This window comes from Nyctibius grandis, chromosome 20, assembly GCF_013368605.1.
Source record: "Nyctibius grandis isolate bNycGra1 chromosome 20, bNycGra1.pri, whole genome shotgun sequence".
In the NCBI taxonomy this organism is placed as follows: domain Eukaryota; kingdom Metazoa; phylum Chordata; class Aves; order Nyctibiiformes; family Nyctibiidae; genus Nyctibius; species Nyctibius grandis.
The window spans coordinates 3,531,849-3,552,975 of NC_090677.1; the positions used below are offsets into that span (position 1 = coordinate 3,531,849).

At 44.1% G+C, this 21,127-nt stretch overlaps 1 protein-coding gene across 4 annotated transcripts in view; it reads left to right on the top strand.

Annotated features, from left to right (window-relative positions):
- Positions 1-21,127, top strand: part of MICU1 (mitochondrial calcium uptake 1) — a 113,920-nt gene that overhangs the window by 27,885 nt on the left and 64,908 nt on the right. For all 4 annotated transcript variants that reach the window (XM_068416677.1, XM_068416681.1, XM_068416680.1 and 1 more), the window contains 3 exons: positions 729-912; positions 8,488-8,650; positions 18,786-18,829. In XM_068416677.1, coding sequence (XP_068272778.1) covers positions 729-912; positions 8,488-8,650; positions 18,786-18,829 — 391 coding nt within the window. The remainder of the gene's footprint in view (positions 1-728; positions 913-8,487; positions 8,651-18,785; positions 18,830-21,127) is intronic.

Here is a 21,127-nt window from a genome sequence, read left to right on the forward strand (position 1 = left end):
ATCCTGCTTCTTATTTAAACACCCTATTGCCAGTTGCAATTCTGCGAGTTGCTTACAGCTTAGCCTGAGTCATTTTGAGGGTCGCTGAAGATCGTTGTATATGAACAGCAAAGGAAAAGGGGTACTTTGCTCTGCTGGAGTTTTATTTCCAGCTTGAGGATAAACAACTCCAATTTTTGTTGTGACAAATCCTGTAGCACTGGAGTTTAGAAGAGTCATTGGTGGAAGAGGGAAATAAAACAGCCTGTCACCTGCTGGAGATAGAAAATAAATCAGTTGAGCTGAAGGAAAGAGGCTATTCTTTCTGAATCCTGCAGTGGTGATGGTAAAACACATTTCTATCACTTCATATAAATCTTTTTGGGGGAGCAGGGGTGGAATTAGCGCTAGAGGAGGTATGGTATGCCCTTCCCAGTCTTTCTTGCATGTGTAGTTATGGGAGAGGGCACGATAATTCACTGAGTGGTTTGCTCTGGCGTTCTGGAACTGGGAAAATCTGCTGTGATTATTTGAGTTTTGGGGTGGGGGGGGTGGAAATTTGATTACAGTAAATAAAAAGCACATGTTATTCCAAGGAGACTGATCACTTCTTTGCTTTTGCTTTGCAGTCCTCCATGCTGACCTGTAACAGGTGTTTCTTTCAGGGGGAGCCTTGCAGGGCCATCTTTGTAGCCTTAGCACCCCTCTCAAAACACCGGTTTAGGAAATTATTCTTTTCCCTTGTGCAGGGCCTACGCAGAAGACTCGTCCTCTGTAAAACACGACCCAAGGACGGAGCCGACCGAGAAGGTGAAGCATGAAGAGGAGGAGGAAAGCAGCGGCAGTGAGAGTGGAAAGGCTGTTGCATCGGGTGACGAGGAGGCTCAGCCGGAAGGGAAGAAGAAGAAGCGTTCTGGGTTCAGGGACCGTAAGGTACCGTTGGGTGTGTTACACCTGCAGCCGTTGCACCGCAGTGGAAAAGGGGAGAACACTTGCAGAACATTTTATTCAGATTGTGGTGCAGCACGTGTATGGAGTCTGGCTTTTGCTCTGTACTTGTCTTTATTTTCTAAGGGACGTTGCTGTTTTGGGAACCTACTTTCTTGGCCTGCTACCTTGAGTTTCTTTAGATTAAAACTTGTTTATTTGGAAAACACAGTACACTGATCCTCTGAAATGGACACCTCTTTTCCCATCTCCAGTTGGATGTCCGAGAAGCGGCTCGCTGAGAAATCAAGGCTCCTGCCTTGATGGCTGTTAGGATGGTCCATGCAAAGTAGGGAATCAGTGCAAAAGCTTTAAAACCACCTACGGCATCCAGCATGTGTGTCTGAGTCCATTCATTTGCCTGTGAACATACACAGTGTATGTAGGAAGAAGTAGAATCATAGAATCACAGACTGGTTTGGGTTGGAAGGGACCTTAAAGACCATCTAGTTCCAACCCCCTGCAACAGGCAGGGACACCTTCCACCAGACCAGGTTGCTCCAAGCCCCATCCAACCTGGCCTTGAACACTGCCAGGGAGGGGGCAGCCACAGCTTCTCTGGGCAACCTGGGCCAGTGTCTCACCACCCTCACAGGAAAGAATTTCTGCCTAATATTGAATCTAAATCTCCCCTCTTTCAGTTTGAAACCATTCCCCCTCGTCCTGTCACTCCATGCCCTTGTAAAAAGCCCCTCTCCAGCTTTCCTGTAGGCCCCCCTCAGGTGCTGGAAGGCTGCTATGAGGTCTCCCCGGAGCCTTCTCTTCTCCAGGCTGAAGAGCCCCAACTCGTGTAGGGGATGAGTGTGGAAGGGAGGGTTATAGGAAAGGCATACTTGAATTTTTCCTTTAATTATTCCATGTGAACGTAGTTGTTGAAATACAGCCTCACTCCCTATTCGTGGTTAGTCATGTCTGTCTCTTGATGCTTTTACCTACTTAATTTTCCTATCAGACACATTTTCAAGAGGAGGAAATCTTGAGTAATGAACTATATTGTCAGCTTGTGACCTGCCTTCACTGTTGGGCAATCCTGAGAGCTTTGGGCTCCTCAGAACTGTCTGACAAGCAGTTTGGTACTATCTGTAACCACTGTTGTTACAAGATGTACGATTTGGTCTGATGGAGAGTCCTGTAACTGAGAGTTGGCAGGCAGCAGTATTTTATTTTTTAAACCTGTCGGGATGTTGGTTTTGTTGGGCTCTGTTTGATGATTTAATATCTTTGCAGTGCCAAAGAGGAGAATGGGAGTCTATGCTCTTCACAATTCCTTTCTGTATGATTTGCTTCTGATAATTATTTTTAAGTCTGTATCCTGGAGGCTGCATCTCATGAGCTGTTAAATTGTGGATGGTCGTATATAGTGGCTTAACTGCTCTTCGTAAAAGATTAAGAGCTGTTTCATTTGAAGTTGCTGAATCACATTCTGTTCTTGGTTAGAGCAGATTACACAACTTGAAATTTCAAGTGGGGCTCCAAACTCTCCCTGTTGTGACATGCTGGTGGCAGCTCAGTGAAGTTATGTTGTAAGATACTACGCTGAGATCCTCAAGATTGTCCAGGAATATGGGTTCTAGGCTTCTGCTAATTTTCTTGGCAGCTGGGTGTCAGGTACTCTGACAGCTTCAGCAAAACTTCCACTCTTGCCAGTGCCACTCAAGAAAAGTGGGTTATTTTTTCCAGTGTCAGCAGATGGAGGCAGGTTGCAAAGAGCAAAGATCCACCTTCATCCACACTCTTACTTTGAAAAGAACATTTGTCGATACAGCGAATGTAATGGTTGATTTTTGTCTTATGTAGCCGGTTGCTTCTGGCTGGGGAAGCCAGAGAAGGTTTGTTTGCAAGCGAGGACTTCTATTCCAGCTGTTACAAGACATGCCTACATTGACCAGCTCTTTCCTTCCCATACTAGGCAATGTGGCCACGCTTTCCAAATAAGACATGAGCCAGGGTGCCCTAGAGGTCTGGTGGGAGCAATGTGCAGCCTGGATCCCTTCTCAGTCCACAGCCTGCCTTCCTCCTACAGCGCTTGACTCTGGAGCAGCCATTTCAGCGGGGAGAGCACCGTTTAAAGCAGACCTCACAATCTTTTTGCCAGAATAAGCCCTTTTGTCTCCAGCCTTAAGATGGAATGTACCTTCTGTGACCTGAATGCCAGTGTTGCTTTTGCTTTGTTGAATGCAGGATGTAACTGGCCGTCTCCCAGGTGCCAGGTTCTGTGTTTGTTTGAGCAGCTTCGTTGTGGGCTTGGTGTTTGACCAGCAGTTGCCCTAGTGAGTCATCTCAGGAGGTACATTTGATTGCTCCTGGCTCAGATGACACAGGAAGGTGTGCCCCAGCTCCTGACTCAGTCAGGGCTGCTCCCAGGATGGTCTGCTCAGTTGTGTAGCACCTAGGGAATTCCTGACTCTTTTATATGTTTTATAAAAAAACAACAAAACTCACAGTAAAAACCCTGTTCAACTCTTCCCATAATTAATTGAAAATAGTGTGGGATTTTCCTTGAGAAAAAATTAAGCTTAATTGAAAGTGTTTAGCACTTGTTTGTTATCCCAGTGTTGCTTTTGATGATTAGTGGTGAAATAATAAATTAGGCGTGACATTGCTATTTTGGATAGTGATTCAGTGAAGAGGAAGCTGAAATATAAATCACTTGGCATCTGCTGGGGCTGGGATCGTGTGTGGCTGGTTCCAGGGCACGTGTCGTCTTGCAGCCTATGCAATGTACAGGTCCTGACTGCGTAAGGGAGGAGAGGAAAAGATTGAGTGCTTTTACAGTTTGAAGGCTAATGAGCGGTAATATATGGTGTGGGTGGGCTGTCATGTTAATTAATTTGCTAGAAGAGTTTGCATGCAGCTTTAGGACTGCTTCATCAAGATCTGCTCTGTGTTTGCTGGGTCCTGCAGGTATGCTGCCTTAGGAGTGTTGGCCATGCTAAGGCTTCATTTTAGTGTGCATTACAGCAGGAAACCCAAAGAGAATGAATCCTAATTAATTTACCCTGCTAAGATGTGTGCGGTTGAGCTGGACAGCCAGAGTTCCCGTTCTGCCGTGCAGTGGGGGAGGCCTCGGTGATGCTCTGGAAGTGAATTGTCACGTAATGTAGAGCTTTATTTTCATGTCTGCACAGGATTTGATTTTTTTTCCTTTTAACCTCAGGCTTAGCATAAACATTGACTATCTCAACAGCAGCTTTGCTCTTGTAGGGATTACTTGCTCATCTTTCTCCTCGAGTTCCTACTCTATTAATAAATGCCAAAAAGGGGACTCTTCCTTTTTTGGCCACATAATATCTTTCTGGAGGCCCCTGATTACATGAGGCTGCAGTTCTGGGGGCAGGATGAGAGTTTTTGGCTGATGTCCACTGCATCGAGGACTGGTGCGTACTGGGGGAAGGCAGCCGCCTGGGTGCACACTTAGCCAGGAAAGTATCTTGGAGTATTTCATAGACGAGAGGTCGTGGGAGGAGAGACATGTCTGGGATGATTTTATGTCCAGATTGTTTAGAAGGAGTGTAAAAAAACCTCACAAATGGTGGTGTGTACACCAAAATACATACACACACGTGCGTTTTATCTCTGTACTTGTATAGAGAGATCAGGGCACCCATATTATTGCCCACTTTGTTTAGCACCTAGTCTAGAAGTGAGTTATTCCCCTTTGTAGGGTCTTGGCTGTTCCCTTCTTGATCTGGCTTCATGTTCAAGCCAGTCCTGAAGTTGAGAGGGATGAGTTGTAGCATATTTGTTAGTTTTTTGCCAGCTGATGAGATCATGTTAGCAAAAATGAGGTAATTGTGAGTTCAGCTGTGGGCAAAAGGGAAGAAGTGTTGCTGCATTCATTGACTTCTCATAGGGAAGTTTGAAGACCTGTGTTTTCAGTTGGGATGAAAACAGCCTGTGAGATACTAAACAAGCATTTTAGATTCTACTTTTTTGGTCTAGACTGAGTTATTCAAGACTGTTGTGGCTCATAATATTTCAGGAATATATTTGTCCTGAAAATTGTGGGGTTTGTGTATGACAAAGCTAACTGCTGGAACTCAAAAGGTTGCAAATGATTAAAACTAACAGTAGCTTCCCACAAAACTTTGAGTAGCTTTATGCAATCATATTCCCTTCTGGATCTGAAACTCAAATCACTTAACAGGTAACACCCATTCCTTATGCTGCAGTGGGCTTAGAGGGGGTGCTTTGAACTTTCATGGAGATGGTAGGTCTGCTTAACCCCCTTCGTCCAGACGTGGCAAACTGCGTCAGAAGGTGAAGGTCATTAAAAATCCTTAAATTCCCATTTTGCTGTCTGATCCTGCTCTGAGACCTAATGCAAAATGAGATTATCAGCTCTCCAGCCGCTGCCCGCTTAGGTCGCATCTTTGCAAGGGCGTTCAGCTGCTTTTGTTGCAGGAGAGGAAGCCCCAGACCACTTTTATATTTCTCACGAAACCACAGACTGAATAGGGACAAACCTCTGGGTTTGTAGGTCTGTGTGAGGCGGTCGTGCTGCACGCTGCGACATGAGAACTCCTTTTAACCTGTGTTGTTATTAGGCTTTTGTGAGCCACGCCACATCGCTTTGGGAGCCACACGTGGCTTTTGAGCAACAGACTGACCCTCCCTGCTCTAGAGCTGTGTGTTCAAAATTGCATCCTCATGAGTGCCTGGCAGTCATCTGAGGAAGCTTTTCATTTCGCAGTGTGCATGGATAGAAGACGGGATGGCAAATGGCCTAGGAAAGGGCCACGTAGTAAGTGGACGCTTTGCTTCTGTTGCAAGTGATGACCGTGGTGGACTTGAAGGTGCAGCATGGATCTGAATGAGGCGTTGGAGAATTGCTGTGCCCAAAGTCAAAGCAAAATGTGGACTGCTTAACAGAAATAAATCAGGGGCCTTGAGGATCCTGAGCTTAGGATAAGAAAAAGAAGTTGGCAGTGAAGTTGCTGGATTGGTAAGGAGGAGTCTCGGTAAAGATGTCAGGTGAGGAACAATGGCAATGCCCATACTCCAAAAAAGAGAAGAAAAGTAGCTGACAGCAACAGGCCTGTCAGTAGTGTCTTACTAAGATCTTAAAACAGATACAGAGGAAAGATCCATTGCAAATGTGAAGTCGAATGGGGTCCAACATGCTTTTGCTGGCAGAAATGTCAAGACTGATGTCTCTGGTGCAGCAGTGGAGTTGTTGAGTAAAAGAGATGCAACTTGCCTAGCTGGGTTGAAGGAAAGCATTTGATAGTGCCTTGCAAGAAATACTCCACCGGCTTGGAAAATCAGGAGTAATGTAAAGTCTCAGGCAGACAAGTGTGTTAACTAGAAAGCAGGCTGTGTTGAAAGGGTGTCATGGATGGAGGGAGCTGTTGGTTGTGGTCTGCGGTGTTTGCTCTTGGCTCCAGTCCTGGGCTTGGCACTGTGGCTGGTTTTAGTTGTCTTGCTCGAAGGTAAAAGTACTCAACTATGTGTTTTGGCTGATGAAGTTGGGTGGGGTGTTAATGAGACAGGTCATTCTGCAGGAAGGAGTGAGATACGGGCCTGCAACCACAAGGCAAAAGATCACTTTGGTGTAACAAGTTACAGCCTGCCAGATGGGAGCTGCAAAAACACATGCAGCTTTGCAGCTGGAAAGAGCAGGGAAAGTGCATGTTGTCGTTTACTGTGGTTCAGCTGATAGATGGCAACTTGTCACTTTGCAATAAAACAATTGCTTTTGATCCAGTGCCCGTATCTTTGGAGGACCTTGTGGACTGAAGCACTAAAAATGTGACGGAGTTTGATTCTAGGTGCAAAGGCTACTAACAAAAGGGAGTAGTGACAAAAATTTTCTTCTTTGTAGGTGGCTGCAGGAAAGAGGGAGCTGGTTGTATTGATGCAAGGATATTTCTGTGGTCCTGATGGGCTTGATTATAAAAAAGCTATGGTGATGTGAAGAAGAACAGGGAGAATGCTTTAGATAATGTCAAAGCCATATCAGTAGGACCTTCTGCCGTGTGTTGCTTGTGCCCTGGTCGTGTTTGCCAGAGAGCTGAGCTGGAACAAGTCTCGAGGAGAGAAGCTCTGCTTTCCCCAGCTACTTCACCCAAGCCTGAGTTGGGGGATTAAAAGCCTTTGGCTTGTTTTATCCTAGAAATATAGAAAATTAGAGAGGGTGTTTTCTTTCTGATAACATCAGGGTGGAGAAATTGTTGGAGTTAAAGGACAAGGTTCAAACAGGACCAAAGCCATAAATGATCTACAGATGCCTTGGCAGTACCCTTGATCTTGCCTGTTCTCTTCCAGCAGATCCTTGGTGGTTTGTTTTTTTTTTTTCTCCTGTGGCTCTTGGCCAGAAGTATTGAAGGTTTCAGGTACATTATGGACTGTTAAATGTGGTATATAATGCAAGAATAAAAAGCTGGAGTAAGAAGGAAAGTTTTCTGCTCTAAAACATAATGAAGTGTAGGTCTTTGTGCCTTTTTCCTCCCTTGTGGCCTTATGTTGTGATTTTTGTTTATAAAAGCTTTCTGTTCTCTTTGATTAATTCTCGCTGTGTGTTGGAGAAAACAGTTCTAGGTACAAAATAATCGCTCCTGGCAGACTTAGCAAGTGGCACATTGGTGGGCAGAAGAGGACTGAGTAAAGAATGTTTCTGCAGAATTTTGCCAATGTGATAGAGAAGAGGAAAAAATGAGGTTGGGTGACTGAGCAAGCAGCTGCGGCTCCAAGTAGTTTTTTCCAAGACTCGGCTTGAAAGTAAAGGTCACTCCCAGCTCTCCAAGACTTTTCCTTCATTTATTAATCATAAATCAAACCCTTCAACACTGTGGATAAAATGTTGAGCTGCTTTAGATTCACAGATGTGATACTAGTGCTTTTTTTATGTTCATGTTTAAAAGAGCCTTCAGGGATTTTGTTAATTTGTTTTTTCTCTGCTGTCATGAAGAGTCAAAACTTATTAATAGTAAAGACATTTATTGTTTATTCTTAATTCTGGGACATCAGGAGTTGATACTTCCAATATTTCTGGTAGTTCAAAGGCTGAGGATAGGAAGGAGGTGACCTTAGTACAGTCTACAACTACCTGCAGGGAGGTTGTAGTGAAGTGGGAGTCGGCCTCTTCTCCCAGGCAACCAGCGATAGGACAAGAGGACACAGCCTCAAGCTTCGCCAGGGGAGGTTCAGGTTGGACATGAGGAAGCATTTCTTCTCAGCAAGGGTCATTAGCCATTGGAAGGGGCTGCCCAGGGAGGTGGTGGAGTCACCATCTCTGGATGTGTTTAAGAAAAGCCTGGCCATGGCACTTAGTGCCATGGTCTAGTTGCCATGGTGGTGTCAGGGCAATGGTTGGACTCGATGATCCCTGAGGGCTCTTCCAACCTGTTTGATTCTGTGATTCTGTGATTTTGACCCTTTCAGTGTTATTTCTTTCAAGTATTATGTTGCTGCACACAACTTTGTTGCCGTGTGGCAAAAACCTTCCGAGGACTAAGCTGCTAACGTAGGTGTTGGGGGAGGAACTGTGCACATCTAATGGGGGTTCCATTTCATTCCCAGGTGATGGAATACGAGAACAGGATCAGAGCCTACTCCACGCCGGACAAAATCTTCAGATACTTCGCCACTTTGAAAGTCATAAATGAGCACGGTGAATCGGAGGTTTTTATGACACCGCAGGATTTTGTGAGATCGATAACGCCTAATGAAAAACAACCAGAAAGTGAGTGATGTGTGTGTAGTAATTAGAAAAACTAATACAGCGAAGGGGATAAACCTCTCCAGTCTCTACTTACCTGATCTTTAAATTTCCCATCAAACAGTTCTGTTGGGTATCGCTCTCGTTATGTTGAGAGGTACGGCACAGAAGGGGGGTTGCTGCTTAAGGTGCTGCCACAGTCAGAGTCAAAGTGATCATTCAGAGGTGTTGGTCGCCATATGCTGCTTGAGAGCTTTGAACCTGGGATTGGTAGGGCTGGAAAGCACCTCCTGAAGCTATCTACTCCATCTGCATGCTCCAAACCCAAAATTAGCCTCATCCCTTCCATGTTGCCTGCAGTGCTGTTGCAGTGTAGTATATCTCGTTGGTATGAGCCTTTGAAGAGCAGATGAGATGACTTTCTTGCATACTTACTAGTGAAAGATTACCTTCAACTGAAACACCTTAAGAACTGTTCACAAACCTTCAAAAGGAGGTTGCTTTGGCAAGGAGAACCTTAGAAATAAAGGGGTCCAGGCAGCCTCATGTGCCTGGCTGAGCTGTGATGCTGCTGGCCAGCATGTGGCTCATCTCTGCTGGCTTCAAATTCCCTGTGGATTGCAGGGCAGCACATCAGCTGTGGTACCTGTGGGAGTTTGGCAGGCAACAGGCGGGAGAGCAGACAGTTTTTTTTTTTGTCTGGAAAGCTGTGTCCTGAGCATTTGGTAAGAGGTTGGTTTTTGTGGGGTGGCAGGAGGATTTTGCCTGTCTTCTGTTTTGAAGGAGATTCATGTTTTGGGTGAGATGTGGGAAATCGGGTTTCTTGGTCTCCCACAGTATATCTCAAGGACTGAATCAGGCTTTTGTCAAATTAAAACTCCTCTTCTCTCTGCAAGAACCTCAGCCCCCAGTGTTAACTTTTTGAGAGTGGGGTTTATGTACAAACTGTGAAACTGTTTTGATATCTTATGTGACAGCTGCTAAATAACTACCATGTACACTTGTGTTTAGAAGACAACAATGTGAAGTGTGTGCAGGAGGGAAGAAAAAATAATCCTGGCATTAGTATTAAAAGCATGTTGGTGAATTGATATTTAGGGTTTCATCAAGTCCTGAAAATGGCTGCAGTTTTCATATGGATTACGTGGTTCCATCTTCAGTGAAGAAGTAGTCTGAGCAATATACAGAAGATAATGTTCATAGATGCTGAAGTTGTGTGTTACCATCTTACCTATCTAAAGTGCCTCGATTTGGTAATTTGAAAAGCAGCAGCACCTGGTTGAGTGTGTGTCTTCCCATGCAAGTCTTTTTTTTGTCAGCCAGCTTAAATAGAAAAAATCCTGCATTTAATTTCAAGACATGTGGTTCTCTTTTACTTCTTCCATGCAATATATGTGCTTGGTGCATTTTAAGGTATGCACAGAAAATCAGGTGGAAGGGTGCTCAGAAAACACCCTCTTCGGAGACAAGCAAAGGTGACTAATGGGAAATAATTTGTCAGTCTTAGCCACTAACTTTGTGCTCTAACTGTTATTATCCTGGCTAGGTGAGCTGCTTAAATGGCCCTGTGAAGCCTGTCGCTGCCTTTAAGTGCCTGCAAACGCTGCCAGTCAGTGACACAAAGCAGTCTATAAGAGAAGAAAATTGCCCTAGTGATACTTAAGGCGTGGAATGAATTGGAAATTGAGCTTTGGCTGCCCATCAGCAGGCAGTGCAGGAGCGTGGGCATCTTATCTGGTTGGCTTGAAAATCTGTCTTGAGGACTGTTACTGTCATGGACTTGCTTCTAGACCAAGCTGCTGCTAGGATGGGTGTTCCTTATGAGCACTGTACATCATGATAATCACAGTAAATGGTTTTTTAATACATAGTGAACAGTAAAAGAGTAAAACACTTAATGCTACAGTAAAGTCAAATGAACCATAACCTTGTTCCTAAATGTTTTAAAAGCTGATAGGTAAAAAAAAAAAAAAAAGATAGGTCTGATTTTAAATCCAGAAATTAAAGACAAAGACTGCTACCTGCTGGCCAGATTATTTCCACACCATACATCCATTTGGTACTTTTGACTCATAGGTTAATCTAATTATAGATTAGTAGGGAAATGCCAGGGCTGCTTTCTCCCTTAGTCACGACTGGGGTGTGCCCTCCACCAGGGCTGGAGTATCCTCCCTTCATCCCAGGGTGCTCCTTTGGGTGGGGATGTAGCCTGGAGCGCTGCTTGGAAATCTCCTTCAGGTAGTGACGTAGCCTGCTGTAATCATACTGGCTAATTAGGTTAATGCTTGAACTGAATTACGGATTACTTTGTGCAGTCCCACTGACCCCAACGTTTTCTGTGAGTGGTACCTGTTGATAGATCTGTGCAGTGAAGCAATCACCTTCTGTGCCTGAGAATTAAGCAGTCCAAGACACGAGGAGGGCAGGGGATGCTCTGTATGCTCAAGCTGCCAGTTGTAATCTCAGCCAGTAACTTCTTGTTACTGTGTCTGCTGTTTTATGGAGAGAAAATACTGTGGAATATAAGTGATATGGAGTAATGAGGTACGAGTCCCTGTTGTATTTATTTTTAAACTGCTAATCTACTGCGAGGTATCGTATGCCTGATTGATTTTTATAGCTTACATAGGGGAAAGTTTCATTTATTGTCAATAAAGTGTCAACTTAATTCTAGACTGCGTTTTGCTAGCTTGGGGAAAATGAATGCCAATTCATTAGCTCCTGTAGATTGCTTTCTCTAGCTCAGTAAAACTTTCTGCCATGGCTTTCCCAAGTAGGTGGAACCCTTTCTTCTCAGAAAGAGTTATTTTCTTCTCAGAAAGGGTTATTAGCCATTGGAAGGGGCTGCCCAGGGAGGTGGTGGAGTCACCATCTCTGGAGGGGTTTAAGAAAAGACTGGCCATGGCACTTAGTGCCATGGTCTAGTTGCCATGGTGGTGTCAGGGCAATGGTTGGACTCGATGATCCCAGAGGGCTCTTCCAACCTGATTGATTCTGTGATTTACACACCAGGTGTGACGCACTCTTGCTGAGCTTGGAACTGTCTGTCAGAATAAGCCAAAGAAAGGCATTAAACTTGGAAGCTGCTTTAAAAAAAAATTTCTTTCTACGCTATCTGGAAAGTCCAAGCCCCAGCAGAAGCGTGGGCAGTGATATCTGCTCCCTGCAGTCCTGTGTTATTTTTTTCCGCCCACCTCCTCTTGTTCCTGAGAGATAGCTTGGCTCCAAGGCTGGATGAGCAGGGATGGTAGCTTTGTACCTGGCACACGCTTGGTACCCCAGCCCAAAACCAGCTGAAAATACCACCTCTCAGTCTCTGGTGGGAAGGGTAAGGGTTTGCAAAACCTCCGTTTTAGATGTTGCAGCTCTTCAAAGACAGGTGGGCTTTTGCTGAGAAAGGCGTGTGAAGCCATGACACTTGACAGGAGCTGTGACCGTGCCTGATACTGGCAGGTCATTGCTGGCACGTTTTCTGTAGCCTTAAATAACTGTTGGCCTGCATGAACTTTTCCAAGTGCTTGGACCTGCTTGGTGGTGGCCTGCCCGGTCCTCCTCTCTTTCCTAGCCTCTGAGTTCCCTCAATTTTCCCAAGTTTCTCTGGGTCCATTCTGCATTGATCGTTTTCCTGGGGAAAGTCAGTATTCTGGGGCATCCTGGCCTAAGAAGGAGCTATGGCACACTTGGCCAGTACCAGCTTTTTTGGTCTTTGCAATAAGGTTTGAGAAGTAAAAAAGGCTTCATATCTTCTCATAGCACCCTGTAACAAAGACAGGTTATACCCAAACCAGTCTTGTGTTTCCATCTCAGTGTTAACCACCCTGGTTAACCCAGACTCCTGCCGCATGAAAGACACCTTTCAAGATCCACAAGTTTCTGCAAGAAACCACAAACATGCTGTGGAACCTCAGCCAGAAGCAGCAGCTGTGCCCCTGCAGCCTCTGCGCACAGGATGGTGTTGGAGGAGAGGAGCTGTGAAGGACGTAGCCGATGTCTGATGACTTGATCAGACTGTATGGCTTGATTCTTGCTTTTGAAACTGTTTGTTTTTCATGTCTGGACTTCATGAGCAGCTGAGCACAAGCTGGCTTCTGGATTGTTGCAATGCTTGAGTGATTATTTGTTATTTTGAGTTAAGTTTGCAAAATACGGATCTGATCTTCCATAGGACCAGCAATCACAAGCTGTGACAAGTGCTCACCCAGCCTGGTGGGGAGAGGGAGAACTCCCTAAGCTTGTACAGATCCCTAACCTTGCACAAAGTGTTCAACTGGGACATTTAAGACCCAGAAGAAAACTAAGAGATGCTGAACTTGCCTTCTTGTTTGTTGATGGGGACTTATTTCTGTGTTCTCCCTCAAATACACCTGCTGGAGAGGTCTTCAGGGAAAGGGTGTGAGTAAGAAGGGGAGGTAACTTGGTGGTGATCTTCCAGAACCGGGAGGGTGAATAGATGTGGGTTTTTTTCCTGTGAAAATGCCATTCCTAAGCAAGGATCATCTTTGAGCCTGTCATGCCTGATACAAGACCCCAGGAACCCAGCCAAGGAGGAGCAAGCGAGAGGCACACTTATGTGCATGCTTATGTGGTAGCCATCAAAGAAATGAGTAATTAGGGCTTCCAGTATAGATGATGGGATGGCTGATCTGTTGTGTTATGAATGCACAACTCGGAGAGAGACTGACTTTGTTGGAGGAGGGGTAGATAGATGAGAGCAAAGTAGTTCCTTGAACAAAATAGTGCTGGACTTTAACACAAACCTGAGAGTGGTGTCCCCTGAGAAATCTCCAGCAGCTCACTGCTTGCTTGCAGATTACATTTTAAATTCAGGGGAGAATATTTGTACAAAAACCAGAAGCTGAGTTATAGCTGTGGAGGGGAAAACTTGGTCCAGCATTTTTTCCTCCCATCATGTACCATGTTGCATGCGTGGTCAGCAGGCTCTTCTTCAGTCTTGGTAATTAGCCCTTTTGCTCATGTACCTGCAAGAAAAAGAGTCCATGTTATATATCAAGCGAGGGGAAAGGAGAAGCAGATGATGAGAAAACGTAACCCAAATAATGTGAAAAATCTGACAAGGATATAAAGACTGAAGGGAGTTGAAAAGGTTTTTCCATCACAGTGAAAAACTGCTGGCATCCCAGAGGGAATCTTCATGGTTTCTAATTGATCTCAGCTGTGTTCTTGGCATAATATAATTGTTCTTCTGGAAGCTCGTGTGTTTAATAATTTTTAGAACTTCAATCTATAATCTGCTGCCCATGGCTTTTTTACAGGATAACATGAAAAGGTTAGTAATTGTTTAGATATTTATCAAGAGTGGTAATTAGCCAGCTTTGAGTGAGTCTGTGGCGTGGATGTTTTTGTTAATCAATAGAAATATAATAAGCATTTGACTTTAGATTTGATTAGAGCTGAACAAGCGTAACAGCAGGTTATTCTGTGTGTTTTTTTGCTTTACATAAATAATTCCTTCCCCATTAAAACATCCTCCCCAGCCCCAAAAGAAAGAAAGAAACACAGAGAATATTGTTCTTGTGTTGAACACCCACTTTTTCCCATTGTGGCAGGCAGTGAGTGTAAGTCATTTTGATTTATTTTGAAACATTTTTCTTTTTAGAGTGCTGTGAAAGTACCATGACTTTAATAACAGTGGGGGCCTTTATTCTTAGTGTTGGTGAGTGAGTGGTGTCACTCTAATCTGAAATAACACTTACAGTGGTGCTACTTGCTGAGCTACTCCTCGGCAGTGCCTCTGTTTCTTTTGGTCCCATGATTGTACTTTAGGTGGTATCAGAATTTGTAGGAGTAATACGTGGTGGTACTTAAAGATTAAAAGTAAACTAGCTATGGCAAGCAAATTTGGAAATCGTTGCAGGTCCTCGTTGGCACTGAAGATGAGCGGCTGGTGCAGAAGCCTTGGCTGGGTGAGCAAAGGGGGCTTTGATAATCCAGATGTGTAGTGGAAGGTGAGGTGTTGTACAGTGTTTGGTGTAAATAAAAGGTGTATTCTTGGGCAGGTCATGGTGAAAGCTCTGGGTTCGAGCAGAAGCAAGCACCGAAGCCCAGCTGCTCTGGGTGGTCACTGTGCAATCTGGAGTAGCCATGGTGCACGTTGCGCTGCCTTTCGGTCCCGGGGAGGCTTTGTGAAGCAGGCAGGTATCCTCCTGAAATGATTTTTGGATTTCATTGCTGTCTCTCTTGGAGGAAATCCTTTAATCCATTTCTGGGAGAACGGTATTTCAGCCCCTATTTTTCAGTGAAAGGTGGAAAAGCTTTTTTTTTTTGCTGTTAAACGTGCCTATTAGCTTGTGTTCCTGCAGCTTATCAGCAATAGCCCAGCCAGGGGATATTTGTTTTATGAGTGTATCACAGATGATCCTGTGATCCTTTAGAATAACGGGGATGTAATAATTGACATTCTTTCCTTTCCTTGTTCAGATGTGATTGTCCTCGTTTGTGCAGTGCTTCCAGTAGCTCTCCAGCCTACACAAACGCTGAGTTGCTATTGTAAAGTCTTGGAGGAAAAGCCTTTTGGGTTTTTTTTAATGTAAAGAAAGAACAACACAGGCATCAGTCAGCCTCTTGTTTCTTGGTTTCCTTTTGTCAGCTTTTAAGATTAAAGACTTGTGAAAACACACGTAGATAAGTCCATAAAAAGAAAATAAACTCTATTGGAAAAAGAAAAATGCATCGAGTAAAACTGTATGCCTTGAACATATGCCCTTGTTCAGGTTTTGAATTAGCTTATTCCGTTGGGAGCTATTGTGAGGGAAGTTTTATAGAGGAACTTAAGCGTGCGGCTTAGTTAATGCAGCAGAGCAGAAGGGTTATGTTGTGCGTGGCTGGGGGAAAGGGTGAGCATAAGACACTGGTGTGAACCATTATGCTTGTGCTTGCAATAGGTAACACTGTCTTCCAGGGCGAGCTGATACAGCGATGTGAAAAAGGGCAGCAGTAGGCGTAACCTGGTTGATTCTGTGATTCTGTGACGAATTTTTGTGCTGCATTTTCATATAAATGTCTCTCCCTGATCTCAGAGACATGCACAAACCAAGATTATATATGTGCTTCTTGTCAGATGTGATGGTGTCAAAGGAGGCTGACGTGATATAGGTAATAACTACATTTCTATAACTGCTGTGGTGGTGTAAGCAGTTTCTTCAACAAATAATGAAATGCTCAGAGCTCTTAAGCTTGAGGACAGACCTGGCAGCTTCTACACCTGGCGTGAGGGTTTACATGCGGAAGAGCCGTGTGTAAGTCAAGCTCCATCGCTCTGTCCCTCGCAGGAATAGTCTCAGGTTACCCAGATGCTTTGTTTTTTCCATGTCTTTTTGTTACACACCATAGAAATGGAGGAAACACATGGAAACGAGCATCTCTGTGCTTAGGTGAATGAGGCTGGACCAAACCATGGTCTGGAGGCAAGCTAGCCTGTATTCAAAACTCCTGATTTCACCAGTGTGTTTTTCTTTCACTGGCTCCACCATTATTGTCATTTATTGCTGTTCACTCTCGTGGTGCTTTGTAGTCCCCTGCAGTTGCACCCCTCATCGCCTCCCCTTTTGCCCACCTCGTGTCTGTGGAGAGCACAAAGTTTATACTCCTAGCCTCTTCCTTTAGTAAGGCTGCCCAGGGAGGTGGTGGAGTCACCATCTCTGGAGGGGTTTAAGAAAAGACTGGACATGGCACTTAGTGCCATGGTCTAATTGACATGGTGGTGTCAGGGCAATGGTTGGACTCGATGATCCCAGAGGTCTCTTCCAACCCGATTGACTCTGTGATTCTGTAATAGGTACTGGTATTCTGCCTTTTTAGGTGTCATTTGGTTGTTTTTAATAACTTTTGTATATGTACATCCAGACTTCACAGAATCACAGAATCAACCAGGTTGGAAGAGCCCTCTGGGATCAAGTCCAATGATTGCCCTGACACCACCACGTCAACCAGACTATGGCACTAAGTGCTATGTCCAGTCTTTTCTTAAACCCCTCCATTGATGGTGACTCCACCACCTCCCTGGGCAGCCCCTTCCAATGCCTAATGACCCCTTCTGAGAAGAAATGCTTCCTAATGTCCAACCTGATCCTCCCCTGGCGAAGCTTGAGGCTGTGTCCTCTTGTCCTATCGCTAGTTGCCTGGGAGAAGAGGCCAACTCCCACTTCACTACAACCTCCCTTCAGGTAGTTGTAGACTGCACTAAGGTCACCTCTGAGCCTCCTCTTCTCCAGGCTAAACACCCCCAGCTCCCTCAGCCGTTCCTTGTAGGTCAGAGACTTGTATGTATATTATTATTTATTATATATTACATAAATATTTATTATCTATATTTAGAAATAGATATGATGGGGGTTGTTTTCTATATATATAAAAAAAGAAAACAGTTGTTAGTTCACCTTTTCTTGCTGTTATCTCCATGAGCATCCATTCATTTTGGGTCTCCTTTGACACCCGTTTGCTGTCCCAATAGTAGCGTCCAGCTGGGGGGAGGGTGTGCCATTAAGACATACTTTCACTTGCTATTTTTAACCCGTGTCCTTTTTTAGCTTTCCGTGAGTCCGTGTGTAATGTCAGGCTGTCAGGGATATGTCTTACAGCACTATTTCCTGGCATGGGAACAGAAGGTGTGCTTGAGAAATGACTTTATTACGACACGTGGACGTAAGGTTAAGCTCAGCTTAGCGGTCAGCATCCAGATGGATGGTCAGGGGCGAGCTCCAACCAGGCAACACGTCTCTGGTAAAATAAGCACATTTGTTAAATGAATCCTGCCTCTAAATGTGACAGTGTTTACTGTACTGTGTTTATACCCACAACTTTGAGGAGGACAAAAGCCAGAAGAAGGTTTTTCACAGTTTGAAGATGTGTATGAATATGCAATTTTCACTCTATTAATAGTCAGGTGCACAAAATACTGAGAAGGTGCTTTCTGGCTTGAATATTCACAACTCCAGAAAGCCCTCTGACAATTGCCTTGACCTTTGAGTTTGGTGATGGAGGAGTTTTAGCTGCTTTGGTTCAGAAAGGTCGAAGAGGTTACCCTGGAGCACTTAATAACTGCATTTTCCTGTACTGTAACCATTATGAACCTTTCCAGTAGACGGGAAGGGTTTTATTATCCTCCTTCACGAGCAGATGACACAGCAGACATGGGAGAGGTTTTATTTTGTTTTTTTCCATCTTTTTTCTAATTTAAATTGAAATGAAGATGTGATAATTATCATAAACAGCAGCAGAAGATGCATGAGACGTAGTTCTGCTGAGAGGTTTTTTTTTTCTTCAGAGAACTGAAAATCGGCCTGTGCTCTCCCAGCTTACTGGCAGTGTTCGGTTCGAGTCCTGCTTAACCTCCTCTCAGGGTGCACCTTCCTGATTTTGGATTGCAAAACTCAGATAATTAATCTTCCTGAATATTTTTGTCATCTTGCTTATATGTGCATTCATCAGTGTACATATAGCCCTCTGGGCACTGCGGATTAGATTAGAGCTCTGTGCCTTAACTCTGCAAATGCTGTGATTTTTCTTCCCCAATTCAAGATAGAAAAAACATTTTGCGATGGTATGAGATTGAATTTACTGGTATAAATAACCCCTTTTCCTGCCTTCCTCCAAAATGCCTTTCTTACGAACGCAGCTACAACTTATCTCCTTTAAAATCTACTTACGAGCAATTTTATACTAAAATATGAACAAGTTTGGGATTTATTTGGGAATATCCCAATTAATACGGGAACAATTCTTTGTTTTCCCATTTGTGAGCCAATCAAAAGGTGTTATTAAAAACAGTAAGAGTTTTATGAACGTGCATTTACATGGGGCACCACAGGTGAAAAGTTTGCCTGGTAACAGTGGAGAAATCTACTTTGGGGTGAGTGTTTCAGGCTCTTGAGAGGTGCTGGGAGCTGTGCTCCTACTGTCCCTGCTAGAAGGAGGTTTTCTTCTCTGATGCCACGAGTTTCTTGTCTTTCATGATCAAAATACAACACACAAAATGCGCGCAGCCAAAAGAATGTCCTTCTGTCTTTATACTTTCTACTGATGTCATTCAGACAGTGCATTGTGCTTTCTAATCCTCACTCGAACAGAAAACCCAAGAAATGTTTACTTTTGCACTCTAAGAGCATTTTTTTTCAAGTATCTTTTTTTTTTTCTCTTTCAGACCTGGGCCTGGATCAGTTTATAGTGAAACGCTACGATGGGAAGGTGAGCACATTGGGCTGTTAAGTGTATATTATTCAATGGCTTTTTTAACCTCAAGTCCTTTAGTTATTACCTGCATGTATGTGTAAGGTAAATGAAGTATTTGAAATATTCTCTTCTGAGCTTTTTGGTGTTCAGTAGCATTGCAGTGCTTTTTCTGTAATGACAAAGATTGTTTTTTTTTTTTTAAAGGGGTCTTATTTTAATGTTTGCAGACAAAATATTAACTTCTTATATACTGGTAGGCCAGGAAATTATAGATTGTGATCACGTTTGCTTGCTGCTTCTTTATGACTGTATGAGAGCTTAACCTTTCCCTTCCAGACTCATCTGTGGATTCCTAAATAAAGGAGACACTTGTGTTTTTATCTGCATCCTGAGCATGTGTTTCCCCCTCTATCAAACAGCCTTACTCCGTTCCCCTTTTGAACCCTAGGTCCTTCCTGCAGCTGTACACGACTGTTCTGGATGTTTGTGCTGTCATGATACATGTTGGTAAAATGTTGAGCGTGCTCTGATCTAGTTTTGTCTGCCTGCGTAAGTGAAGCCATGTAGCATCCTACCTGTTATTAGGGAAATCAGAGACACAATTAACCACCCCATAAATCCCGTTGGTATGGAGGAGGACGGTAAAGGCAGCTCTGGCCCTAGGACTAGCAGCTCGTATCGACTTCTTGACGCAGATAACTGCAGGTTAGTTAATTTTCCATCACATCACCATGGACACGTAATGGTACTCCAGCTTTTAGCAATATTTTCATTTCATCTGCATCATCTGAAAACAAAGCTTGTGTTTTTCCAAAAGGAAGTCAGCATCTGATCCCTTCATTGCTGAGTGATGTACCTGACACATAGTGTCAGGCATTTCCAGAAAGCCTCAACGCTGAAAAAAAAATGCATTTCAAGCTTTCTATAAACACAGTGTGGGCTGAACCTGTGCAGTTCCCTGTCTTTTCTGTTTAGTAGGGAAGGGTAAAGACAGAAGGTGATCAAATACCTGGGGTCCCTGTCATCAGCGGTGTACAAGTGTTTTTGTTACCCAGGCAGCAGAGTGAGATTTTGCTTGAAAACAGGCAATTGGAAGGTCGTATTTTGGCAGTTAGTTTTGATGCATAAAACTACAAAATATTTTGTGAACACTTGTTTTCTTCTCCCCCTGCCACAAACCCAACGTCTGCTTTTCATGATTCAAAAAAAACCCCTAACCAAACAAAAGAAAAGCACATATATTCTTTGCAAAATATCAAATGTTTCTGCCTCTGGTTTATGACAGCCTATTTTGCATCCGCTCACTTTCATCATTTTATCTTGTCATGCTATCGCACTCATCCCTTAGGCTTTACATAAACAAGATTTGTTTGTAGGGGAGAAATGCTGAATCCCACACGATTTTTACTAATCGTTCCTCTGTTCCCGAGCGCTCCCTAGTCAGTTCCTATCACATTGGATTAGAAGATCCAAAGGCAATCCCTTTGCTGAACTCAACCTTCTGTTCCTCTGCCCCTCAGCACCGAGGGCTTGAATTGCAACGCGTTGGGATGTGATGGACACAGTCGCCACACAGGGGTGTTGAAAACCCATAGTCGGTGTTTGAGGTACCGTGCTCAACTGTTCATGGTCATCCATGCTCTTAGGATCCTGCCCTTCAGCGTGGTGAACAGCTTTGCTGGCTGAAGGGTGGCGAACAGATAGCCTTTGCCTTGGCCTGACGTGCTAACCACCTTTTGCTCTGACCTGTAGCGGAGTGAAATTGCTTTTTATATAACTTACAGATGTCAGTGCTGCACTTGGATGTCTACGTGCTAGGGTTTGGATGGTCTGAAAGTGGGGCAGCAGATTTAGGGTACTGCAATGGACTTTTCTTCGTTGTTATCTCCTTCTGGGACCTATTTTTTCCACAGTCTAATAACACCCTAGAAACAGTTTGCTCTGTTGCCAGTGAAGAAATAGAGGTTCTTGTTTGCTTGGCTGTCTGCTTAAAGGCACCTTGGGACTGGCTAAATCTGGCTGTGGCTGTTAGGGTAGTGGTAATGTCTGAGTGAGAGGATAATTGGAGGAGAGGATAAAATAAGTTGGCCTTGGCTCTCCCTTGGTAATGAAAGAAGCTAAAGGTAGATTGATCTGTCTCATAGCATCTTGTTCTCATTTTAGTGCTTGCTTTGGGTTTCAGTTTAAAAAACAGCAATGTCGTTAGTCAAGCACCACCGGAGGTGCTGCAGAGCTGACCTTACTCATTTGAGTTTCACATGCATAGTAGCACCCGAGGGATGGAACCCTTTTGCATCTCTTCCTCCTTGCCTG